The sequence below is a fragment of the Bombus pascuorum genome, chromosome 3, assembly GCF_905332965.1.
Source record: "Bombus pascuorum chromosome 3, iyBomPasc1.1, whole genome shotgun sequence".
In the NCBI taxonomy this organism is placed as follows: domain Eukaryota; kingdom Metazoa; phylum Arthropoda; class Insecta; order Hymenoptera; family Apidae; genus Bombus; species Bombus pascuorum.
Genome location: NC_083490.1, coordinates 5,343,451 through 5,368,391, shown reverse-complemented (window position 1 = coordinate 5,368,391; position 24,941 = coordinate 5,343,451). Strand labels below are relative to the sequence as shown.

The 24,941-nt window shown below is 40.1% G+C and overlaps 1 protein-coding gene across 7 annotated transcripts in view; it reads left to right on the top strand.

Annotated features, from left to right (window-relative positions):
- The window catches only part of LOC132905110 (protein sickie), a 192,660-nt gene that overhangs the window by 109,641 nt on the left and 58,078 nt on the right, over window positions 1-24,941 (top strand). For 6 of the 7 annotated variants that reach the window (XM_060956079.1, XM_060956076.1, XM_060956077.1 and 3 more), the window contains 4 exons: window positions 11,847-12,003; window positions 12,268-13,849; window positions 14,343-14,710; window positions 24,499-24,772. In XM_060956079.1, the coding sequence (XP_060812062.1) occupies window positions 11,847-12,003; window positions 12,268-13,849; window positions 14,343-14,710; window positions 24,499-24,772 (2,381 nt within the window). Of the gene's footprint in view, window positions 1-7,888; window positions 7,911-11,846; window positions 12,004-12,267; window positions 13,850-14,342; window positions 14,711-24,498; window positions 24,773-24,941 lie in introns of those variants that run through there. The other variant, XM_060956082.1, reaches the window with a different exon arrangement.

Below are 24,941 nucleotides of genomic sequence, written 5' to 3'. Positions count from 1 at the left end.
GTTATTAAAATATCGTTTGCTGTCAGAAGGTATCTTCTGTCACTGTACGTTGCACAAGTTCTTGATTAAAGGGAAACTCGGTTAATATTCCTACTGTCCATTAAAATATCGAACATTAATCTACCAAACACAAATATACGAAATCTCTACATATCGATTAGAATTTCATGTCCCGCGCAATCTCGAAATCTTAATTCCACTGCTCTCGGTATCTTGTTTAATTAAATTTCGCTTCTCAGTGGTTAAATTCATTGACGATATTCCTTCGAGAAGGAGAATATTTATTCAAGATAACGAGGTATTATATCTCGATGGTGCGAGTAAAGACCGCCGCTAAGCTTTGATCCGGATTTTTCGATTTCCGCCCTCATCCGTGCGTTTCCTCGAACTCCTATTATTCCTGCACGTTGGCGAATTTGAGGGAGCGTAGAAGACAGGCTTGAAAATCCACAGAACGATATTTCCGATATGGTTAGTAGTCAGGATACTCTCCCCTAACCGTATAATCTGCACCTAAGCAACGATGCAAGGGATGGTACAGACCTTTTTCACCATCCTTCGCTATCGAGTGTATACGCACGCCAGTCTTCTTTATGCGCATTTTTCTGCCCGTATTTCTACGCATATTTATGCAGCATGCGATCCACCGCATATAAACGAGGTGCAAAGTCTGAATTTTATATAAAATTGCGGATACATAAAACTTTTACATCGACGTTTCGCTATACTTCTCGTGAAGGATAGCTTTTTTTTTATCCTGCGATACCTTCTTGAATACGTGTAAATATATAGTTTCCTGATGATTTTTATTTTATATTATATTTTCAATATATTTCTTTAGGAACTAGCGTTTAAGGTTTGTAAAAGCGTTACGCATCGATGCGTCGTATAAGGAAAGGAAAAATTGTAATTAATGAAACTTTGTATTCTTACGTGATTCGTCAGTGGTTTGTAACAAACGATCCAGTGGCCAAGTGTATTCGTGCAACATGCAACTTGTCAATTCGCGGACAAAAGAGCGTACACTTTTCGTAGAGTAGTTCCATTTATTTACACCGCGGGTACCAACAGCTGCTAGCGACGTTAACTCCATCTTGTTTCCTTCGGAGCTTTCCCCTACCCTTCATCGTCACTCTAGTGAAAGGCGATCGGTCGGTGGAAATAAAAAATTAGGGGATGTTTCTTCGTCTCGATATTGGATCTTCCTCCGTGATTTCTGGTGTGGAATTCAAGGGTGAAAATCAATTTAAACCTCGGAAACGCGTTGCACAACTGGTTCTTCTCTCTTCAAATCTTGTTATATCCTCAGGAACATAGGTGCATCGATGTACAACGTAATTCGAATGTTTAACAGTTTACTCACAGGAGTGTTTAAAAGACGCAAGAATCCTTCTCGAAGCAAGACAATGAAATTTAATAAGCAGCGATTAAATCCCAGATCAAGACTGCTATTGTGCGGTCACCTCTCGCTGAAAATTCAGATAAGAGAACAATGAATAAGGATGAGGTCTGAACGAAAAAAGATTGGTGCAAAGGAAGCGAAATTAAATTGGAAGATGGAGGGAGAAGGGAGAAGTAACGAGAGAGAAGAGCAGCAAGAGCTAACAAAAAGTAATGCAAGGCATGGTAGGGGCTTCCCAATAGCAAAATAATAGGAAATGGAAAGAAAACATAACGGTTCGCGAAAACGATGTGACACGATGAAAAACGATAATGATCGCGATGCAAAGATATTATAATGGAAGTTGCAGACGTGCGCGTGCGAATACGATACTTTAAATCCTGTTTTCCGCTTCGGGCAAAGTGCAAACGCACGGTACACAACCACATTTACAACTCATAATCAGAAGTTGAATGAACAAAACTTCTGTTACGCCGGAAGTAGGTATATTATAAAGCTCTCCTCGGGCTAAAATGAATTTTAATTTACCACTTTTAGCTTGTTCGTGGTTCGCGTGCTGCAGGCTAAATTGAGAAATAAAGACGCGAGAAAAATTTAATTTCGTTATTATATGCAAGGTCGGACGTGTACAAAGAATTGCTAGATATAGGAATAAAACTTAAAATTAGAGAAAATCACGGACTATTACGCGGTAGTTTATATTAATTGCTATACTTATTATTCATTTATGCGCGTTTAATTATACATATTTGTATTTAATACGGACCTTATTTTCTGCGGTAGCAGTAATTTAATGAACATTTTTTTTTTTTATAAAGATATTTATCGTCCATTCGCGTGTCTGCAACTGAGAATTTTACACGAAAATATCTACTAATCCCATAATCAATTTGTATCGGCGATGTCTGTCATAATTTCTGTAACATGGGAAAAATCAGATTTCGTGCATGCAGGAATAGAACCATACCCTCTGTCCATCAGTTTCTCACAGTGGCACGAAGCATCACGTCCACGATGAGATCCAACCCAAACCGGAAAGCAACATCATTTATATGCGCAATTTTTCATGCGCGAGATAGGTTCGAGCGACGAAGCAGAAAGGAATGCGCGGATTAATGGGATTCAATTTTTAAAGCGAATCTCCTTTTTGCACCTGTTCGATCGATCGCTGAGTTTAATGCACGGCCGATGTTATATCACCACTTACACGGTTGAATTGATTTTCGAACACGGTTCGATCGCACGCAAACGTATACCTGTAGTTGCCTAGCTGACTTAATAGGAAAATTAGACGATGCGAATGTATATGGTGTTGGTCAGTAAATTTAGAGGACTTTGCTAAAATTTATCAATTTCGAAAATACTTGAATTCTTGTCAAATCACTAAAATATCTTAGGTGTACAGAGAACACCGAATTAAAGACTCTTAATTTAACCAATACAGTAAGCAAACTAACGTAAGATTTAGAATTCTTACGACGACACATGAACACGTTGTATATATATTTTCTATTTTAAAATCTATTATATAGGCAGTACGTATTAATCGATAGATACATAATTATATCCAAAATCCACAATGAAACAATTTCCTTTTTTTTTTAATTTTACATTTACAATACAATTTTACAACGGCACATTGTCATTTTAATCCACGGTGAAAGGGTTAGCAACGGATATCCTTCGACTGGAACTGCATGAAATAGGACGAGTTTCACCTAACGTCTACAATACTAGAATATAAAATCGTAGATTGCCAGGAACACTATAGATGATAGTATGCACGTATCACGAACGTGAAAGTAGAAAGTCTTACATCCTTTGAAAAATGTGCTTAAACATCGTTCATCTCGAACGTCTATTAAATTTTAAAATTACCATGTTTAACGATGCGATAGCGCCAGTAACGAGTTTCGGAGTTCGATTTGTTCGACGAAGACAATTATGCGGCCATCTAATCGAATTCTAGAGATCGTGCTACAAAGGCTGAATTATCATGACATGTACGTTATTAACGATAAAGTATCCTCTATTAAAATATGAAATACGATACGATAAGAACGCCATTCAACTATATGGATTTTATCACATTGGACATGATATTTTTGTAACATCACACCCTCTACGATTCCCCATCGAATTAAGCGTCTAGATCGCAAGACACGATAGACTTGCTGCAAATGGATTTCGCGGTGAATAGAAAATACTCGATTCACGATGTGCTCCAGCGTTGTCAGAATGCAATTTCGTTGCGATGCCCACAAGGGAATTGAAAATATAATATGCGTCGGATATCGTCGCTGGTGATCTTGTTGCGGAGCAACCCCCTAAAAGGGGGCCGCGACCACAAGAATCATCCAGATTCATCTGCAAATATTCAATTTGTTGAAAAACAGATCGGAAACGTTGATTCTTCGTAATGTCTTTTCATATCAACATTTTCATAACACATCGTTGATATAGTAGGATATAATGCGATACCATAATATAATATAACGATATAATATCGCCATTTTCATTCGGTGTACCGCAAGAATTTTTTTAAAATTGCGATACCTGGCTACTAGCGTGGAGCACTGACCTCTCCTCATAAACTGTTGAATAAAAACAATGATCGAGTACAATTTATTTTTTAATGCGTCACACAGAATTTTGGTAATTTGTTTATATGTAAAAAGTTAAAAATCGATAATATAATATAATATGATAGAATTTCGTTATGTTGGAGAAAAGAAAAAAAAATACATAGAAAAGAGACCAAAATTCACGGTGGTCTTATGAGTCAACTACCTCCTGACAATATTCAGGTCTTAAGCTGATCCCACGGGACTGTGACAGAAGAGACTGCGCTTTGTTGAACTCATCCCCGACTCTAATTCGTATCGACGACCGCACGTGCGTGAATTCCCCGAAGGAGAAAAAACACGTGCGCGAAATCGGTGAAGCCGATAGCGAAATTGAAACGAGAGGAAACTCCTATCGTTTGTATCACCAAGAAAGGCGTTTACGAGGTTCGAGCCAATCCTATTATCATCCGAACTTCCTCCATTTCCTTAAAATCCCTGGATTGCCTCGTAATTTCATTAACAGGTACTTTTTAGCGAAAAGATTTGAAGAATTAATATTTAATTCAATAAATTGATTAAAAACTTGAATTAAAAATTAGAATTTAACTCTGCTACGATTCTCGAATTGTCATATTTCCATCTCTTGCTCCAACTTTAGCAAAGAAATAGAATTTGTGATGTTTCAAGAGGTTGTTTAAAAATAAAACTGAAACAAGAAATCATACACGCGTCGGGAGATTAACGGTATATATAATTGGAGTTCGTATAATAGAATCTCACCAATTGTCCTCATGAACAATTATTTCTCACGTAACAAGAGTTCGTTTTCAGGCGAATGAATTCAAGCAGCTAAAGTTCAATCGATCGAGCATCGAGTAGAATTTTGTTCAAATAAACAGAATTATAATAACCGTCGCAATAAGACCTTCCTCTCCAAACTACAAATATATTTTAATAGTTAGAAAGGTATAATTGGATCGATAATGACCGAAAGGACGTAACAGGATTACGTTGGAAACACCGTGAATCCTCTCTATCAACTTGTCGTTCCTCAGTGGATCAGAGATGTCAATAGATAACGAAGTACAACGAGAAAGAAATTGATGACTGTGCTGTGAAGCAACCGTAATACGATCGACTGACACATACAACTAATTACAATCTAATCTTCTAATTGAGATTCGAGCTGTAGCACTGGAACCCTCGTGCATTCGCTCACCGTTATCCATACCAATCGCATAAAAGCTCAGAAATAGCAGATGAGAGGCGTCGCGTCGCGTCGGAACAGACGTCAGAAGAGGTGTTAGAACGAGAAGAAGCTTCGTGTTCGATTCGACGGCTAGTCGATAATAGAGTTTTCCGTGGAAAAGGGTCGGTTAGTCATCTCGAAGATGGTCGGTGATGCGGTTCTCGTAGAAAGTGAACGAAAATTCTAAGGGCTCTAATCCCCATCTTAGACTCACGCGGGGTGGCCTGACCGTAATTCGACTCCTTAACTAATCATTTTAGCTCTCCTCTGCCCAACGTTTTTCCGTCCCGTTGACTTCAAAGGCCGCCTTTGACCTCGCGTTTCTGCTTGCAAGCAGATAAACTTTTATTTCTCTGTCGCGAGGATAACAGATTGATTAAAACTTCTCTGCCGATCAAAGCGTTCGTTAGGTAGACTGGTTTGAAAAATTTTCCACGGTCGTTCATGAGCAAACGCTGTTAACGATCGCGATAACCACTAAACGTGCTCGTTTAATTTGATGTTCGTATAATTTTACCGGACTATCGGTCTTCGTATTTTGTTAATTCTACGTTATCCCGAAATTTCAACTGTGGATGGATGAATTACGTTTTTGATATAGACGCAGAAACATTCTCGATGTGATAACGTATCATCCCGTAAAAGAATCGCGTTAATAATCTTTCGAACAGTTCACGATTCCTAGACTTACGAAGGTCGATCGTTTCTGTTCTTTAAATGATCGTACGTATTCGTAATATTATTCCACTTAAAGGCTTTCACCTTGTGCACTTAAGCGTGTAATCATAGAATGAATCGTAGTGCTTTATCTTAAGCGTAACTCGATATAACGGAGGTGGGAACAGAAAACAGAAACCGATATTTCCAACTATAACATACGTGGGAGTAAGTCGTCTCATATGGCAATCTAAGAACGTTTACACTTAGTTCGCCTCGCAGCGATGGAAACGCCTTTGTTAGCCGTTACTTTTTCTCTATTTGCTGCTTACGATATCACGCAATAATCGTATCATTTTCGTCATTTGTTCTTGGAAATTTTTTATCAAATATATTTGATAAATTATTACGTTATCAAATTATGCGAACGGAGCAGAATCAAATAAATGGTATCGATAACATTCCCCGAACTTTTAATCTTTGCATTAACGTAATGACATTTTCTCTTTACCGTATGACAATTCCTTGTCAATAACTATACATACGTACGTATAACTTCGTAGCAGTCTTGACTCTTCACGCAAGAAATGAAAGGATTCGAATTCGTTACGTTGTATTTGTTTTAGACGTTACTGTCTAATTACGTATAATAATTTGATGAAGAGCTAAGTGCATGTTCGACGAGCGTGGAGAAATCGTTTTGCCGCTAATCTTCGCTGATCTTCCGTTCCCGGCAAATCCTCCGGTGTGCCAATGGAGTTCCGTACACATATCGCATGCACTGCACGTTTCTCAGTGACTCTCAACTGGCGCTAACTCTCCTTTAATTGAACTGCGCGTTTAACATCGTTGACTATCGTAAGAATGACGCATAACAGTCGATAGTCGGTAAGAAAGGAACAATAATTTAGAAGATCTTCGTTCATCTCGTCCGAGTTCTTCCCGAACGAGCTTAGATCCCGAAACGATTAATATTAGAAAAATACGAAAGATCAATTAGAAATTGATGTACCGCGTTAGTCGAGTGAAAACTACGTGATAAATAAAGCAGCAATTCATCAAACAAGCTATCTCAGTTCGATTCGATTGCAAACCACGAACATATTCTATAAACCCAATGATTGTTCCTCTCATCGGGCGCGCATTATCGAGCTTTCTGAGAAAATAAGTAATCTGCGTCTTTCTGGTCACATCTGTTCAGTAGAAAATATCGAAAGTGGAAAGAAGAAGGAAACGAGAGGCAAGAGATAAAAAGAGAGAAGTCAGTGTCTCTCAGAGAGTCACCACTGAAGTTAATCGCTTTGGCCTGTCAATCGTACATTCACACGATTACATACGCATGCATACGCATGGGTCGCTCGAGGCACACGCTCGCACACACAAACACACATACAGAGACGTCGATGAACACGCTCGTACACCACGTAGACTCGATGCAATGCCCTTATGAGTTCGTACACCGTTAAAGACGCACTAATGCAACCGCTGCTCGTTGCTCCCTCGTGCATCGATGCACTCTCGCCACGAAGCGTACCAGCGAAACAAAAGGAGGGAGGAGAGCGTAGAGTGGAACAGTATGGAGCTGTACCGCATTCGCATGAAATGCAAGTGCGAGTTTACGTTAGAACGAGAACACGGGAGGACGCATCGCCCATAATTGGTCGATCGCACGAAATTCGGTTAAAAGTGTAACCGCCGCCACCGTAAAAACGTCGTGAGAGCCTCTGTGCACGTGACATTTGACTCGTGATTCTTGATTTACGATGGCAGTTTAGTGCGAGTTCGGTAAGCTACTTGATCGTTCTATCAAACTGTGTGATATCGAGAAATCTTTCCTCTCTTTGTCTGATTTTTACGACGTTTTGTCCCGCGTCACGATCGTTAAAGATTCGCTGCGTTTATTTTGCACCTTTTTCTAACCGAGAAACGCGAAATAGACAGCGTGTCTCTGTAAATAAGAAAATGTTTGTCTACTCGGGGAAAAACAATTTTTTAGTAGGTCTCCGCCGCGAGTATATTTAAAGTGGGATGAGAGGTAAAATTAGAACAACGTGAAGTTTGAAGCACTGTGCTTGGAGGAAACACAAGAACGAGTTCGCACGCGTTCGCTGCCATGAGAGCGCAACAAGTCTTGCCTAGCACGCACGTTGCGGAATTTCGCAGCCCTTTGCATCCCAGGTTCCTCCCATTCTATTGTCCTTGGAACCGTGCTCCTTGATTTCGACTTCTTACTCTTTGGACTGTCGTATATTATATATCTTCAGTATTGTCTAATCTCGTAACATAATTTACAAACGCATCAAGTCTGCAAGACATCAGCGATAATTTCACATTGTTTCCGGTTAAATGTTCTTCTGCATAGAAGCACGTAATGTACAGGCTGCGCATATTTATGTCAATTCATGCCTTTGATAACGGTGAAGTACGAAATTTATTTTACTCCTTATATATTATAACAAATACGTACTTTACCTTGTACACCGTGTATACATGTTTCTTCGTATTACGCATATACATTCTCCGCATTTTTGCATGGTTCTCATAAATGCACGGACAACCGCAGCCTGGTAATAAAATACTAACCTGCAATATTCAAGCTCTATCCTTCAAAACGCTGGTACATGGAATACATAATACACGAGCATGATTGAAAAACACCTGGCGCTTTGGATAGAGTAGGAATAAAGAAAAAAAAAAAAAAATAGTGGCATGGGAGAGCATGATAGTGCAGGTGGTATCTATGTCCTGGTATATCCTGGTCAATATTTGAGAATTCGGGGCGCGCGAATGTCGTTAATATCTTGCAGGATCGATCGGTCGTGCTCCGACTTCCGATGAATCATTTTCATGACAGGCAACCTCTAATGCCTGGTCACGTTTTAACTTCTCTATCTCGTCTCTTCCCCTGCCTCTTCTTTGTCAGCGATGCCTCGATTCGCTGATAATAAAAAAATCGAATTTATTACGACACCCCGTGACTGAAGCTTTTCGTAAGGCGCTAAGAGTTCCGGCTGAGATACAAATCTCCGTACTCTCACAATAGTCAATTGATTTATAGTTTACTCGGTATTATCATTTAATTGACGATGACTCGCCGAAGTAGTCGAATCTTGCGCATATTATGTGAGTTGTATGAAATCGTTTAAAATTCTATTGGTGCTATTACGCAATTATAATTATATACATTCGTAATTATAGTTTGAAACGAAGCTGAAAACGCGTATAGAAATTGAAAGATATTTAGTGGAATCACGCATTTGGCAAAAATTCTAAATTAGTAATTATATCAATAAGCCTAGATACATTTAGCGAGGCCATCTCTAACACAAATCGTGCGACACTAATCATCGTGTAACTTACGATCAAAATGTAGATTAAATATGGGTGTTGTCGTGCATGAACAGTACGTAAGTGCTACATATAGAAAAAGTGAAAGAGACAAGGACAAGTAAGCCGTGCTAATTTTATGTAAGCGACGTAACTACGTTACCTTAAAAAGTGAAGCGCGATTAAGGCGATTATCTCTTAACAGTAAAATCCAAGCATGCGATGTACCCATCGTACGAAATCTAAAATAAAATGAAACCTCTGTCTTGACATTTCTCCACTTTATTTCATCCTGTTTGAGATCAACGTTTACGATCGTTGGAATCCTAAATCCCGTTTTAATTGCGCTCTTTCCTTTTGTTTGGCTCCATGCATGTTTAAATTCCAATGGCAACGCAACGAAAGAATGCGATTCACCGATTCGCTGGCACGCATGGTATCCGATTATGAATGCGGCTACGCATGGTCGCGCTCGTTATACGATGGCTGATCGATAGAGGGTTAAACTAATAACGACGCCCCTCGCAAATAGCCTTGCAACATCGTAAGATTTCTTCATTCTCAGCCACGAACCGTTTATCTTGTATCCAGGCGATTTGTGTCGCGTACGTAGTTTGACAATTGAGCTGATCGACCGGCCAGAATTAGGCTCTGTTATTACGGCGAATCAGTGTCAGCACCGGTGCCAATGAAGAACGATCGCGGTTGTCGAGATTACCGTAACGAGTACCGATCGAACGTGTGACCGGCGCGCTCGAATTAACTTAAGTAAATAGAGGAATTGATTTAAGCCACACGATCCCTAATGTGATTCATCGCGAGGAAACTACGTTGTCCGAGTTTGTTACACGCGTAACGTGGATGCGAGTTCTCAGAGCTTGCAGCAAATTAAACGTACGACCATTTTAAATTATAAATTGAGCTCGATTGAATCCGCGCGTTGGCTCTTTAGTTACGTAAACATGCTGTTCTCGGATACTTGGAAAATACATAAAATTAAACAGTTTGCGAAACTAATTTCAAACACGTGTTATCGCTGAGAATGGAATGTGAAATTATCGCGCGAAAGTAATAAATCACGAAGGCCTGGATAAGTTAGAAAGTTGATATTTTGAGTGATGCGAATACCAGAATACCATAATCGAAGATAACAAGAAAATAGATAGTAATTGAATGGTATAACGATAAGAATTTCAAAAAGGAAATAAGTAGCAATTAAATTAAATAAGCTAATAATCTAATTGATTTGTTCGGCCAATCCTTGTTAACGATTCCAAAGTTCTGAGTTATGTGCAAATAATTAATTGCTTCGTGGTTATTCCCCTGTGCTGAATTTAATTATCATACATGCGATGTTGAATTATTTAGTATCGTCATTCGTCTAACCGAACGAGTTGCTCTGGCTTATATTAATAAGTCACTCGGTCTTTCTGCTAATTACGGGTGTGCAACAATAGAATGACACGAGTAATAAATTACGTAACTTCTGCCAGCTGGCAGTAGCGTGGATCAGGATAACGCAGCTGTTTCATGATCTAGATTAAAATTTATCAGGGGATCTTCATTGCGACAATTTAGGTACACTGTAAAGTGTATCTCGTAATTTTCTATTTGCACTAATCGGTCGTCTATCCAATTCTTTTTAAAAAATAGCGTTGGATAATTCATCCATATATTTCCTAATTTCTCCTTTCATACCAACTAATCAATTAGTTTTTTTATTAAGAATTATTCTCCGAAATAAATACGATAAAACCAAACCTCTGAACGTATCTTTTTTAAAGTCACGCGTAGAAGAAAAATATGTTTTAATCCATAAATTTCTACGACGGAAGGACTATAATATTATCTCTGTATCATATGGCAGAGAGAATCTTTCCGTATTGCGATACACAAGTCTGAAAAACAGCTACTATTATTTTAACTTAATCTCTCGTATGTAGCGGTTTTAATGTCCTTTGCGTCCGTCGAATGATATAACTACTATGTTTTCATGCAAGATGATCTATTAATTCGACGCGTTATAACTTTGTCCCACGATAACGTAAATTACTTGGTGGAAACAATGCCTGCGATTACAGTAGTGACAGATTGAGCAACGAGCAGTAGCGGATTAATCTCCATGCATGGTAAATGCACGCTGTCACGTGTATGTACCATAGCAGGCCTGCGGTTTATTTTGTCTACAAACAGCGTATACTTCCCAGACACAGCTACGGAGTCGAGGTCTGGTACAGTATTGCGACTGTGCTCGGTTAATGAGCCAACCGATCGTCGTTTTATTGAGACGCGGCCAATGACAGTGTGAATACTGTTAGAAAAAGACCAGACGAATTATAAGCGTTTATCGCCGATCGTTTAATTAAATGTTACGAGTGCACTTAGTACGGATATTTTCTCGAATATCGAAAATTTTATCATTATTGGAATTCAGAGTAGCTGATGGTTCTTCGTCTATTGTGAACGGGATCTTTCGTCTGCTGTTTTTTTCAGAGTATTTACTACGACTATTATATCCGCTATTTCACTGCATCGATGCTCGCTGAACTCGATTGTCGGTTAAAGATGACGTCTTTTCATGTTTTAAAGCAAACAGCGATATTTCAAGGAACGATTAAACAGGACCAATGATTTTCTATTTCAGGTGGTTTAAAACATGGAAACGGTGGCATAGGCAGTGCAAGCAGTTCGAGAAGCACAAGTCCGAGTCAGCAACAATCACCCCAAAGTGGACTCTCTTTCATTCCTCAGCCCAGAAATCAGAATTCTACGAACAGACAACCTGCAGCTACTACCCCAAGGTAAATATTGATTTTTCCTAACGATACGGCATACATTGGTTGCTATATATATATATATACTTTTTATCCTTCATTTTCCTAATTTCTTTTCATCATATCTTTCCTTGCAGAAACATAATCGTTAAACTGTCTATCATTTGTTATCGAGCATACTCTAGACTCGATAATGTTTTCCTATCGTTGCGTCGTTCGTATTATTTGCTATTTCTCACAATTGCAATACTGGCATCGAAGAACTAATCATCGAACGTTAAATCGTTTCAGCCCTCGAACGTCTACGGTGGGCAAACCCAGCGGCGTAAGGACTGCTCAACAATCGCCATACACCACCACGGGAGCTCCCACCCAGCAAAACAAGAACTCCGTCTTAGACAAATTCAAGCTCTTCAACAACAAAGAGAAGAATCAAGATCGCGGTAAAGCTTCGTCCGGCGTGTCGAAACGTACATCCAGTTCTTCCGGCTTTTCCTCGGCGAGATCGGAACACTCCGATAGCTCGACGTCGCTGTGCGATCAGAGCAAATTGCAAGTGGAATCGCCCAAGAGTCGCGCGCTGAAATCGAAGCTGCAATCGACCAAGCCGGCGAAACAGGCGAGCCCGAAGACGGTGAGAAAAGAGCAGAGCAAAGCTCAAAGTAAAATAGCGCGAACGAAGGGTGCACCTGATAAATTGGTCGGCTATAATCCGCCCTTGGAAGATGTCAAGCCGACCAGTAAAATCGGTGGCGTGGGGGCCAAACCGGCCGTGGACAAAAAGTCCTCGAATCTCCAAGATCTGCTGAAGCAACAGCCTAGCAGTCAACTGCAGAAACCGAATCCTTCCGTGTTGATGCCTCCTAAGCAAATCGCTCCGCAAGATGCAAAGAACTTTGGCAGCTTGAAGAACGACACGTCGAAACAGTCGCCCAGACCCAAGATGGAGCTACCAGCCAAGATACCCGACACGAAAGTTCATCTGCAAAATATGAAAGTTCCGCCGAACGGATTGAACAAGGACGTTCTAGCGCAGAAGGTATTGTTGAGCAATACGAATGGAATGATCAAGCAGACTGAACACGAAGAAATCGTCATCACCAACGAGAATAGTTCTACGATCGATCATACGTTGTCTATGAACCAAGCGAATTTGTGCGACCAAAAGTCGACGGCAGAGAAGCAAAAGGAGATCGGTGAGAACGTATTGACGAATAATCAAGCGGCACCCGTGGAAAATAGCAGTCCGTCGAAGCAACAAAATACGAGCCTGCCCGTGAAAGCTCGAATTCCAAACGAGGTACACGAGACAGAAAGGATAAATGGGAAGCAAACGCCGCCCGTTTCTCCTCGCAACAGCCCGGAAGCACCGATGGATGTAAAAATGGCAAGCATTCAAGAGAACCCGGTAGCTGCTACAACGACTCACGTTAACGTTCCTCCTCATGGGCAAGTTTCGAACGCGCTAAATTTTGGAGCGAATAAGCAGCCACCGGTTCTTAATAGTCCACTGCAAGGTTCAACCTTGGGCGCTTCCGGGAGCCCAGGTTCCAGCATTCCAAAGCCCACGGCCTTGGTGAAAGGCACTTCGAAACCACCGAAGGAAAACAACATGCCAGGCGCACCGACGCCCACAAAATTAAAGGCAGACGCTTTGCATCGTAAGCTCGATCCGAACACGGTTGCAATGGTGTCACCAATGCCAAGTATCTCCGATCTGATGTCCGAGAGCTCTCATAGTAATTCTAATAGTACTGGTCAGAGTAATTCCAGCGACAGCAGCGTTATTTATAGGCCCAGCAGCGAAAGCGGCAGCGAAATCAAAACCATACCTAACAGGAAAATTGACACAACCTTCGAACAAATGGAGAAGGTCAGTAACACCGTCGATACGTATTCCTCGGACGAACGATGTATTTAACTTTAGTAAAATATTACTTGACGCTTTTATGACGGGTGATAGCAGGCGGTAGGCGGTAAGTATTCCACTGTCAGCGATTTTAGGCAGACGATCGCAAGGACTCGTCTTTGCTGTGATAATGTACAATTCGCATACAACAAGCGTTATCGAGGAAAAAATAGAGATACGCCAGAAAAATGTAGTATGTTTAAAAGAAAATTTAATAAATTTCAAAGAGAACACAACAAAATTTCGCAAAGAGGATAAGAGATCTTTAAACGAAAAGTCGCGTGTCCGCCAATGTAGCTCAAAACACCTGCTGTGAAAACGTTGAGTAATTATGTATCATGTACGACTACTGATAAACTTTGCATAGTTGGCGTAATGTAAACCATCCTTTAATTGTTAAATATATAAAATGAATGTTAAACACAGGATCAGGCGTTAATTTTATTCTATTTTATAGGTTTTGTCAGAAAGTTCAACGTGCGGTGGAGGTTCTATGGGTGACGACGATGCAGAGATGACAGTGAAGCCTATGCAGCCTCTACTTCGCGGTTACACGCCGGGTGCAAGGGCCCTTCAGACCTTACCAAGCAGAACAACAGCCCGACAGTACACGATTCTTCATTCTTCTTCTCATCATCATGTCGGTCACGATTATGCGGACATCGACGTCGCCTCCGGTTATCTGAGCGACGGGGAGGTTCTTCGAGGTGGCATGACCGTTGGTAGTAGAACTATATCCGACTTGTGCGATGGTTACATGTCCGAGGGCGGTGCTTCGTTGTACGCACGCAGAATCAATCCGTCTTACGGCCACGACCACGAGAGGTAAGTTTATAGAAACGTTCATTTTTATCTAAATATTCCGATTACGTTTATTCGACTGTCTAAATTAGTTGAAATTAAATTTTAGTTAAAAAGCAATTAAACGAAATTTACGGATTACCGTTGGGGAACAATACATACTTCGCTAATTTATCATTCGGTTTCATTTAAATCGGTTCGAGATTGTACTTATTTTTTATTAAAAATCCAACTTCACAGTGTTTATTTTTTGTTTACTTTTAGTAACATAAACTTTTGAAATAATATCCTTTGATGCAAGAAAGATGAAAAGATTTCAAATCGCCTGAAAAGTCTCGAAGACAAAGCACGCTACGTTATACGTGTTTTCGTCCATTTATTTCCACGAGGGCATCTTGTTGCTTCTTGGTGCACGTGTTTCAATGGCACGTCGAGTGAGTCATAGTTCCCCCATGAACGTAAAATGTAAGCCGCCAGATTTGTCAGCGCACGTGGGCCCAATTGCGGATTCTAACCGATGAATATAATTTTATTAGCGGACAAAGCGTTTCCGTTATTCGAGAAATTGTTTGGAAATTTTCATTGCTCGTATTCAATCGTTCTCTACTCGCGATTTATTTAGGAAAACGTAAATCAACCTCTAAATATATAATTTAATTTTTCACGAAATTTGTACAAAATTCGAACAAGATCCTTACATATACGTCATAGCTAATTAGCGAAAAAAACAAACGATTTTTTTCATTCAACTATTTATTACCTTACAATACAATTGTGGAAACGATTGCTAATTTCATTTTAAACATCAGGGAGATACTTAAGTAATATAAAGTTGTTCTAGCGCGAATCACTTGGCGAAGTAGATTAACGATGTCTGAATCAGACTTAATACGGCATGCACCAAGTAGCGATGCTACTACTAACGGCCTTTAATTAGACGAAATTTGCAGGGGCTAATTTCGTACGGGCCTCCAATTACTCAGCTCTTCGCAGCTTAGCACGGTTATCTTTGGTTGCTTCGATTGAATTAAGGAAGCCTTGCCGAGATGCTGGTTAATTAACTTTTCTATGCTTCACTTTTATCCATTCTTCTAGTCTCTCATCAAGTTACCTTACCTGAAAATCCACTAGTTTTCTGTTAATTTCAGACCGTTTCGAAAGTGTCTGTATCTAAATTACGTTCACGTAATTAAGAACGCGTAATAAGTTCGTGAGATTTGTGTTATTAACATTCGCCGAATGCAAAGTAAAAGTAAAAGTCTATTAAACTTTAAGAAAATCCAAGTATCCTTAAAACGTCCGAAACTATTAAAATATTTGGTTATCAGATAATTCCGCTTAGTATACATTTGGCGTATCTTTACGGTATTACAGAATATTTTCCCTATTGTGACCAACCAATCAAAATCGAAGAATTTCTTTGCGACAGAAGTGTCGAAGGATGGAAAGAAAATTTGACTGGAAGCAGAGGAGAATTGGCAATGGAAAAAAAAAAGCGGAAATGGGTCAGTGGTGATCATTTCGATTAGATTCACCGCATTGAGTTTGGATTCGTCTCGGTCGAATAGAATCTCATTGAAGCGTAGGTCGTTTTATCCAACTCGTTCGACTATTCAATCTCATTTGATTTCCTTCGAACGTGTCGTCCATGTAAAGTGTATTGGACGAACGACAATAATTTCTCGCGAATGCCCTATATTACAACTCGGTCCAGCAGATAAGAAATTCCAGTGCAATTTTCGCAGGAATATAGGACACGGCCATCGTTCGTAAGGAAACTCCGGTTGTATCGATAATAGCGAGGAAACAGCGAGTTAACGATTGCGATGCGTTCTCCATGCGATGAGAATAATCATAACGGAAATGTTCTAGCGCCATACTCGTAATTTTGTACGAATATCACGTATCGCATTGACAATCTTGGCAAAAGTTGCTTCGAATATTAATATTTTTAGAATTATATTCTATAGCGATTTTTACATAATCAGAATCCATCGATTCATTCATATCGCGTCCCTACGCACATAAGGAACTTCGTTAACATATTGCTAGCAGATCGAGGGGATTTCCCCATTTCACTTAGCGAGGCACTGAACTCTATAGACGTAACAGTAGAAACTTGTAAGTCCTTCATAGACTACTACCAACCAAAGCATAATGAAATATTCATATCTCCGTCTCATCCAATCCACAAAATCGTTTCTATATTAATTTAGAATACAAACAGTTTCCAATTTCAGTATACGCTATAACGTCCAATGAACATACAATTCTTTTGAGAACTACTGGATTGTGTTCCTTCTTTCCGAACCTGTTCGATTCTTAGGTTTCCATTTTATAAGAAAAGCGGTGACACGAAACAGTTAGGTCGGATAAAAAAAAAAAAAGAAAAAGAAAAGAACTCAGTGAACGTCCCACCTAGAGTGACTTCGAGTGGATTATCCCGATTATATCGAGAAACGCCTTGAATTTAAAGCGCGCATCTATAGAGCCGTGCCCCGTGGCAATTTGCCCTCTGTACCGATATTCGAAACCTCGACACGATCCAGACACTTGTATGGCTATACAGTACATGCGACCTAGGCGAAAAACGTATTATCGGCAGTCGTTCGATTCATTTTCCGATAATAGAGACAAATTGTTCGATCGATGCAATTTGTTACAATTTGTTATAAATGGATAAATGGATAAAATGTCATTTCAAACGGAACAAGTATTATTGCAGTTGTAGCAATAAAAAGATACTTAGGCTTTTATCACGCTTGAACTAGTCTAATAAAAACAAAAATTTATATGCCATAGATATATTTCAGTTTCAGCTTGTTTCATACTTAAGATCGTAGCATCGTTTATCGATCATTCTAAAGCTAGAGTATTTGATTCTATTTATTTTACTACATTCTGTATGAAATTTCCTATCCTCTCGAACTAAAACGATCGTTTCTTTACTCTGTCATCATACCTTTTACTATTTCAACTTCTCGATTGGTATCGTGACACTTTAGGACGCTTCAATTTTCCACGGTAATTTACTCAGCCAACGATAGTCGTTCGTCGAACAGGAATACTGTGGAGCATTGCGAAGCGTTCTGAAGGTAACGTTCAGGCCAAACAAGCAGAAACATAGACTGAGAACAGGAGCATTCGCTCGTGCTCGTTTAGTGTAAACGGCCGTCTAGCAATTTGTTCGTAGAATTATTTACACCGAAAGAGCTTCGCTGCGAATATACGTTCGTTAAAATTAGACCGTGCACCTTCTACCAGAATGCTCGATAGTTATTTCCAGTTCGATCCTTACTTACATCAGCGACGACGATGTATTTGACGAAATTATAAGGCAGTATATTATAAAATGGATCATGGTAATGACGTTTAACGAAGAAATTGTAAGAAATCCTATTATAGAATAAATTATACGATAATCGAATCATGTTAGATCATTCGGATGTTTGATTTCCTATTCGGCGAACAATCGCCATTCTGCGAAAAATAACTCGCTTATGCTTTAATTTCGCTAAGCACAGACGAATACGAGGGATCGCTCGTCGTTAGGTTCAAAGGTACCTTTAGGACACCCACGCGAGTCTTGGTAGTAGGCCAGCGGAATAGCCGCTAGGCCGCAGGAACAGCGGTGTTTTCGTAATACGCCAAACAGCCGGAGGCGTATCATGGACCCTCTCCAGGCTTGCTAACTCGTTTGGCACAAGCAAGCCGCGTATCATCCGCTTGAAACCCAACGCGCTTTTCGGAAATTCAATATACTTGCCCCCGTCTTCTGGCTCGACCCTCTATATATCCTTCCACCATCGTCGTGAACCCCATAAAGCAGGGCGAGCGCACAACAAAGAAAGCAAGTTCTGAGAGCATATTCCAACGATTACGAATCCTCCAACAATGCTAGAGAACATTATCTCTCGCTTATCCCTTAGCATTCGAGCTTTTAATTCTTTTCTACAGAATACTGTCGCCTCTGCGGCTTCGTATTTGCTCTTTTTTTTTTTTTTTTATTGTGTCCGGGGAGAATTGCGTTTGACGGTTTTCAGAGTGGCTAATGACTAGACTGTGAATATTCGCGCAAATTCAAATTTTTCTGACCACAACTGGCCAAAAGTGGAAGCCGCATAAGCAAAAATTTATTTTATTCGCTGAATATTCGTAGTGAGTGCTCTATTTGGGATATTTTATATATTCTTACGTATTATGCGCAACCTGTGCATTTTCCTCTTTCAAATATCCCATAATTGTGTAAAAATCCGCAGTCCACTAACGAGTTCGAAGAAAATTCGTGCCAGGAAATAAGGCAGGGGGTGAGAGCTGGCTTTCTGCACGTCATTTACTATACTTTTAAACACAATATTTATTCTAGAGTTGACACGAAATTAGGATACCGTCGAGGTTCTATTTAATTTTATCTTAATGCAGTTTCCAAGTTTGATTACTGCTCCCATGTGTGGGTATGTGGTTCCTCGTTCAATTTAATTACGGGCTTTACGCGATGAAGACAGAGTCGACGGAATTTTGACTCGCCAAGGTGGAGGTTAAACCCTCCAGGTGTTCCTAATTGCAATCATCAAACATTGAGAAAATGATGTTTACTCTTCCCTTGGTTCTTCCTCTTTTATCCCTGTTAAATCTCTTTAGTACGTCTGATCCTTCTTAACAAAAATTTATGACGTTTGTCACAGTAATCCATAAACCGTATAAAGTCCTATTAATTCAAAGCGTTAAAAAGGAACGATATAACGAGTTGCGCGTGCGATGCGCTGTAAGAATTTTTACGAATAACGTAATATGGGAGAAAGAGTTTATTCTACATGAAATTGTAATGTGATAAAAGAGTGAAAATTATATGAATAACGCAATACGAGTTTTTTTTTTATAGTTTATTTTGGTTTTTACAAATTGTCCTGAAGGACATTTAGTAGTGTTATATCTCATTGGTAATAAAAAAATAAAATAAAAATAAATATAGCATGTGGGTGGCTACCCCCAGCGGGATGCCAACTTCGTGTTTTCTAAGTTATATCTTTTATGTCAATACGAAAGTGAACGAATAAATTGTCACTATGACGTACAGAATATTTCGTGGAAATAACGAATAATCAAAAGACGAATAAAAGTAGAGCAATCGGTGAGTACAGAATTAGCCAGTACATTTTAAACAATATTCAGCAGGTGCATGTAAATACGATTGCCGTTTGAAATGTCAAGACAATTATCGAGGAATCGCAGGTACAGAATAGAGAATGCGTTCGGCTTTAGCATCGAACAATAATGGATTGAAACAAGCAGCAAAGCGAGAAATCAATTTAAACTACCGAGAAGAGACGTGGCATTCGACGTGGCCGTATACAGAAAAGATAAACGTCTTTGTCTTTTGCAGATGTTGCTTCGTATTGTCCCTTTCGTTTGACAAAATGGTAAGCGCACTATCAGAGGATTCGCGTCTTGTCAAATTTTGACGTCATGCGTTGCAACTTGCAACGCCTTTTTTCTGCTATTAATTTTTAAAAACGTTTAGAGTCGGTGATTGTCGACAACGATTGTAAATCAATATACACTTATTTACATATAAATCATTAAAACATCGAATGACGACGATTTGTAGAAACCAATATCCAGCAACATAGCGAATTTACGCGCTAAACCACGCGTTCGATGTAATTATCCAGATATATCGCTAAATTACTTCACACGGAAATACTATAACTCTTTGACCGGTTGTAATGGTACACTTAATCCTTCTAATTGTTTCATAAATCACAAATTGCAACTTTCCGAATAATATGTGTTCATGCGGTATTGATTTAAATGGTCGGCTTTCGAGGCATTTGAATTTAAAATTGAAACTGCGATTGAGACTTTTTGCCTAGATGCATAATTCATAGCAGAGATGTCTAGGTTTTGTATGGTAATGCGGATTATGAAGTATTCCCTGCTAGAATATGTCAGAATCCTAGACTGGCGTAAAAATTGCACGGAATAACGTGCAACGCGCAACGTTCGCGATTTCATCGTCATCATTCGTCTGATTAAAGACAAATAAAAAGAACCACGAGTAAACGTGCATACGTTTGACCATTGCCATATAATTCCATCCCTTTCAACGAAATTTTCATTCGCCTTTGATCAAACAAACTTCTATTTAACCGCCCTCTGACAATAAAAAATTCCGAACTGTGGATTTCTATCGTACGAGCAAAAGCTCATAGTGGGAGGGATCAGCGTTAATACAAAGTCCAATTATACCAACTGTTTGTTCCCCGACAAATGTATACGTATAAACGGAGTTCTGCTGTACTCGAAACATTGCGCAGAAATAGTCTCATTTCTGATACCGAAATAAAAAAAGAAAGAAATGATAAAGAAAAACAAGAAAGAGGTAGAAATAGAAGAAGAGGCCGAATCGAGTAACTGGAAGGAGACGTTGGCGCAGTAGAGAAAGTTTATCTGTAAGGAAAAAAATTGGTGGTGAGTCGGTATCTAGATTCTAGATGAAGACGAGGACGTGTCGTCGCGAGACGATACGGAGTGAGATTGGCACGACGCTTGCGTGGGCGGCGTGACGTCACGTGGATCGATCCGTCGGCGGCGGTTTCGCTGGTGCGATCTGCCGGCGACGTTGCTAAACCTGGCAGAGGGCAGCTTAAGGCGCCACCAAGGGTGGTTCTTGCGCGACAGCTGAGAAGGGCGCGGAGGGTTGCACTCGGGGGTCGGTTTGACGGGAGAGACCTATCCGTAGCGTAGCGCGTAGTGGCAAGGGGTGGGGAGCATCGTCGAGAACGAACGAAACGTACGTACGTACACGAACGACGGAAAGTCGTGGTTAGCGATAGTTCTCCGGGGACTGAGGAGCCGGCTACTCTTCGCCACGTTCCCGTCCACACTTTTTCTTTCATATTTTCTCCCAATTTACACGTTCCCGGATTCGCACACGAAACCAACCACCGTCGGCCGGTTTCGAACCAACGAACCGGAATATTGTGATGTTCCGCGGAAACATCGGTCGCGTGAGGAGTGTACGCGTTAAGAACGTTGCCGAGTGACGTCCTATACGGAGGAGGTGAACCACGATTTCCGAGACGCAAGTTCAGGGTAATCCTTCGTTCCGTTTACATTTTCTTTTGTCTCGCTGAGTTTCAACGTTTCATCCTTTTCGCCGGCCTGATCACCGGATATCGGTGCGTCCGGATGTCAAGGTTAGGAAGTTTTAGGGGATGAATGACCTGTCACGAGTGTTATTTTGTCGCGGACCTTCCGGTTACCGTCCGATTCGCGAGACAGCAGAATGGGATATTTTATTTGCAACGTTGTATGTAAAGTGACGGATATTGCACGGTTTTGTGAGTTGAGAAAATGAAAATGACGATAGTATACAAAATTTGACGGGAGGGTGGTAGTTTAATTGTACGACATTTGCTTGAGAAAGTGAGAATGAAAAATTAAATGGTCGAATTTACGCGAATGAAAACATATTCGAAGAATCGTTCGATATCCTATTCCGAAGAAAGCAAACGTCGATAGTCCCGTCGAGTTGTCTTTGACATCGATTGAGATGCTATACTTTTCAATAATTCCATAGAATAGATTTTTCCGTGCCGTCTATATTTTCTCCGTATCTTCGAGTAGTTCTCGCTACTTGCAAGACTGTACATTATACATTTGTATGGATGTAAAAATAACAAGAGAATCGCTATGATACTAAGAAAACAGCCATCGTGTTCGAATTATCTCGGTACGAAAATATTGATATAGTATCATTACGAAGGATCGTTAATATTGAGACAAGACGATCGTTCATTGCGACCATCGTATCTTACCGAAAAGAAAGGTAAGAAAGAATGGACGAAAATCTTGAAATGTTGATGAGAACACAGCTGTAACTTTCGCCGTCTTTTCTCTACCTTTACTTTCCTTCGATCTATCTTTAAGGAAATAAAATCTTTTCGATGGAACTCGTGTTAGAGGTATCGAAAGAACATCGCTACACTTTTACTTTTCGTGACTTTACATTTTAAAATATTTGGTAATTCGTGCGCTCTTCCCAATTATCTAAAATAAATTCTTTCATAATGCAAGACCATCGACGAATATTCTTGCTCGAAATGGAACAACGAGTTTCATGTCACCTTCGATTATCGTTAAACCGTAATGCTTAAGACAGCTTAAACTTGATCAGATTAAATTTATTTGACGCGAGATATAAAGTATTGAAAACGATAAAGATCAGATTTGAAGAAAGTCGACTAGATTTAAAATAAATTCCTGTATCGTTCGATGTAACATGTACAGCTTGTTGTTCGGCATCGTATATTGATTACGAAATCTCAAACAGTAAATAATTGTAATACGTTTCACGCGTCACGGATAATTACAACGGTATGGGAGAAACGCTAGTCGAGGAAAGCTTGTAAAGAAATGTCGGAAAAGCATTATTAGAAGCAGAACGCGTTAATCACATTAGTTGGTAAAGTCTTGCGACAGCAGTGCGCTCACGTAAGCACAGTAATCCTAATCCTAGGCGCGTGATTCGTGAATTATTAATCGCACGAGCCACGAGACTTTCCAAGATTTGCATCAGCAAATTTGTTGCTCGAAGACTTGTCTAAATGCAAAGTAAACACACGTATCACACCTGCGATCGGACGCTCAGCAACCGACTTATACTACTTATAAACTAATTAGTCAACGTCCCAGCCGTGCAGAATCTCCAGATCTTTTACGTCAGCTTAACAACCGCTATTGATTTCATTTCTTTATTCTCTTTGTTCAACATGTTGCCTCCTTTATCCGCGTCTAATCACATTGGTATTTTAAGTATCATGCCATAAGAACACGATGCCTTCGTTAATAAATCATCGTAGTTCGACTGAAAAATTTGCCAATGTTCTCCCGCCTCGCGTTACATATAATAGCTGGAGTTTCGAGTTAAATCACGCGATCTATACAGACTTTTAAAATGCCACGAGCACAGAGTCAAGTTTTAACGTGGTATATATAAATCAACGCGTTTACCTTCAGATTACAGGTCGCGACGTTGCCAAGAAGGAAACGTTGATTCGTTAAGTTTTTGTGCAATTTTAATTGGCGACAATCACGAAAGTCGTCTGGCACAAAGGGGACGAGGTGGACGCGCGGACAGCGTCACATCGATTTAGAACAGCTCGCAGGACAGACATTGTCGGCCAAATGGATTGACTCGCGGATCTAATCTCGCTAATAGAGCAATTTCTATATGATTCGAATCCTCCCTCGTTTGACACGATTCATACTGCCGTGGTAACTACGGTGCTTTTTCAACCGCCTGCAACATTCTGTCGGAGATTCCTTAGAAAAAAGCCAACTACGCTCGTCGTTGTCTAGGTACATGCAGCTTTTATATTCCGCGCGTTAACTCATCCGGTGTGTCTTTAAATAGAAAAGCTCTGCTATAACTGCTACTAGTCTATTCGTTGCTTGATAATCATCTTCCAAAGGATAAGTTATCCTACAGTAGGTACTCCGGTACTTTGGTACCAACGTACTCTGCAATTATTTTTCTAAGGAAATTTTATTTATTAACATCTATAGAAATATATCGATCAGATGAGATTTATCGCGATAAAGAGGCACTGTTAGGTAACTTGAAAATCCCAAGAAAAAAAAAGGTGGTTACCTCACGCGATAGCTTATTTAAGTTTATGAGGAATTACGACAACATACGTAAAGGGGCAAGCGAAGCAAAACTTGGCATAATTTTTAATTGAATATTTTTTAGAGCGGTGTGACGTTGAGCGTAAACATTAACGAGAGTCGCACGTGCTTTTTTTTAGATACGTGGGTGGTTCGAGGCGAGAATTGTCAGGGGTGAAAGAACTGGTGACCTCGAGAAGGGTGCAGAAGAGACCCTCGGCAAACGTTGTAAGGTCGGATGGAGGTTGCATCGGGAGCAGTCCAGGAAGTGGCGGCGTCATCGCAGGCGGCTTGCTAGGCGGTTGCAGCGGTGGCAACGACGCCTTAGCGGAGTTAACCATCGAGGACCTGGCATCTATTCCCGCCGGAAATCACACCTCCGCCAATCACACAGGCCATTCCTCTCATCACAAGGTCAGCGAACTTAGCTAAATCGATATTTCGTCGGTGGTATTTATCCTTTAAATAAACGCCAAAGTATAATCGTTGCCAAACAGAATAATGGCGAATGGAAATATTGTTTACGGGTTCGTTACACACATAGTTAATTATTCGCCAGCGCAGAATTGTTGTTTAATGGAAG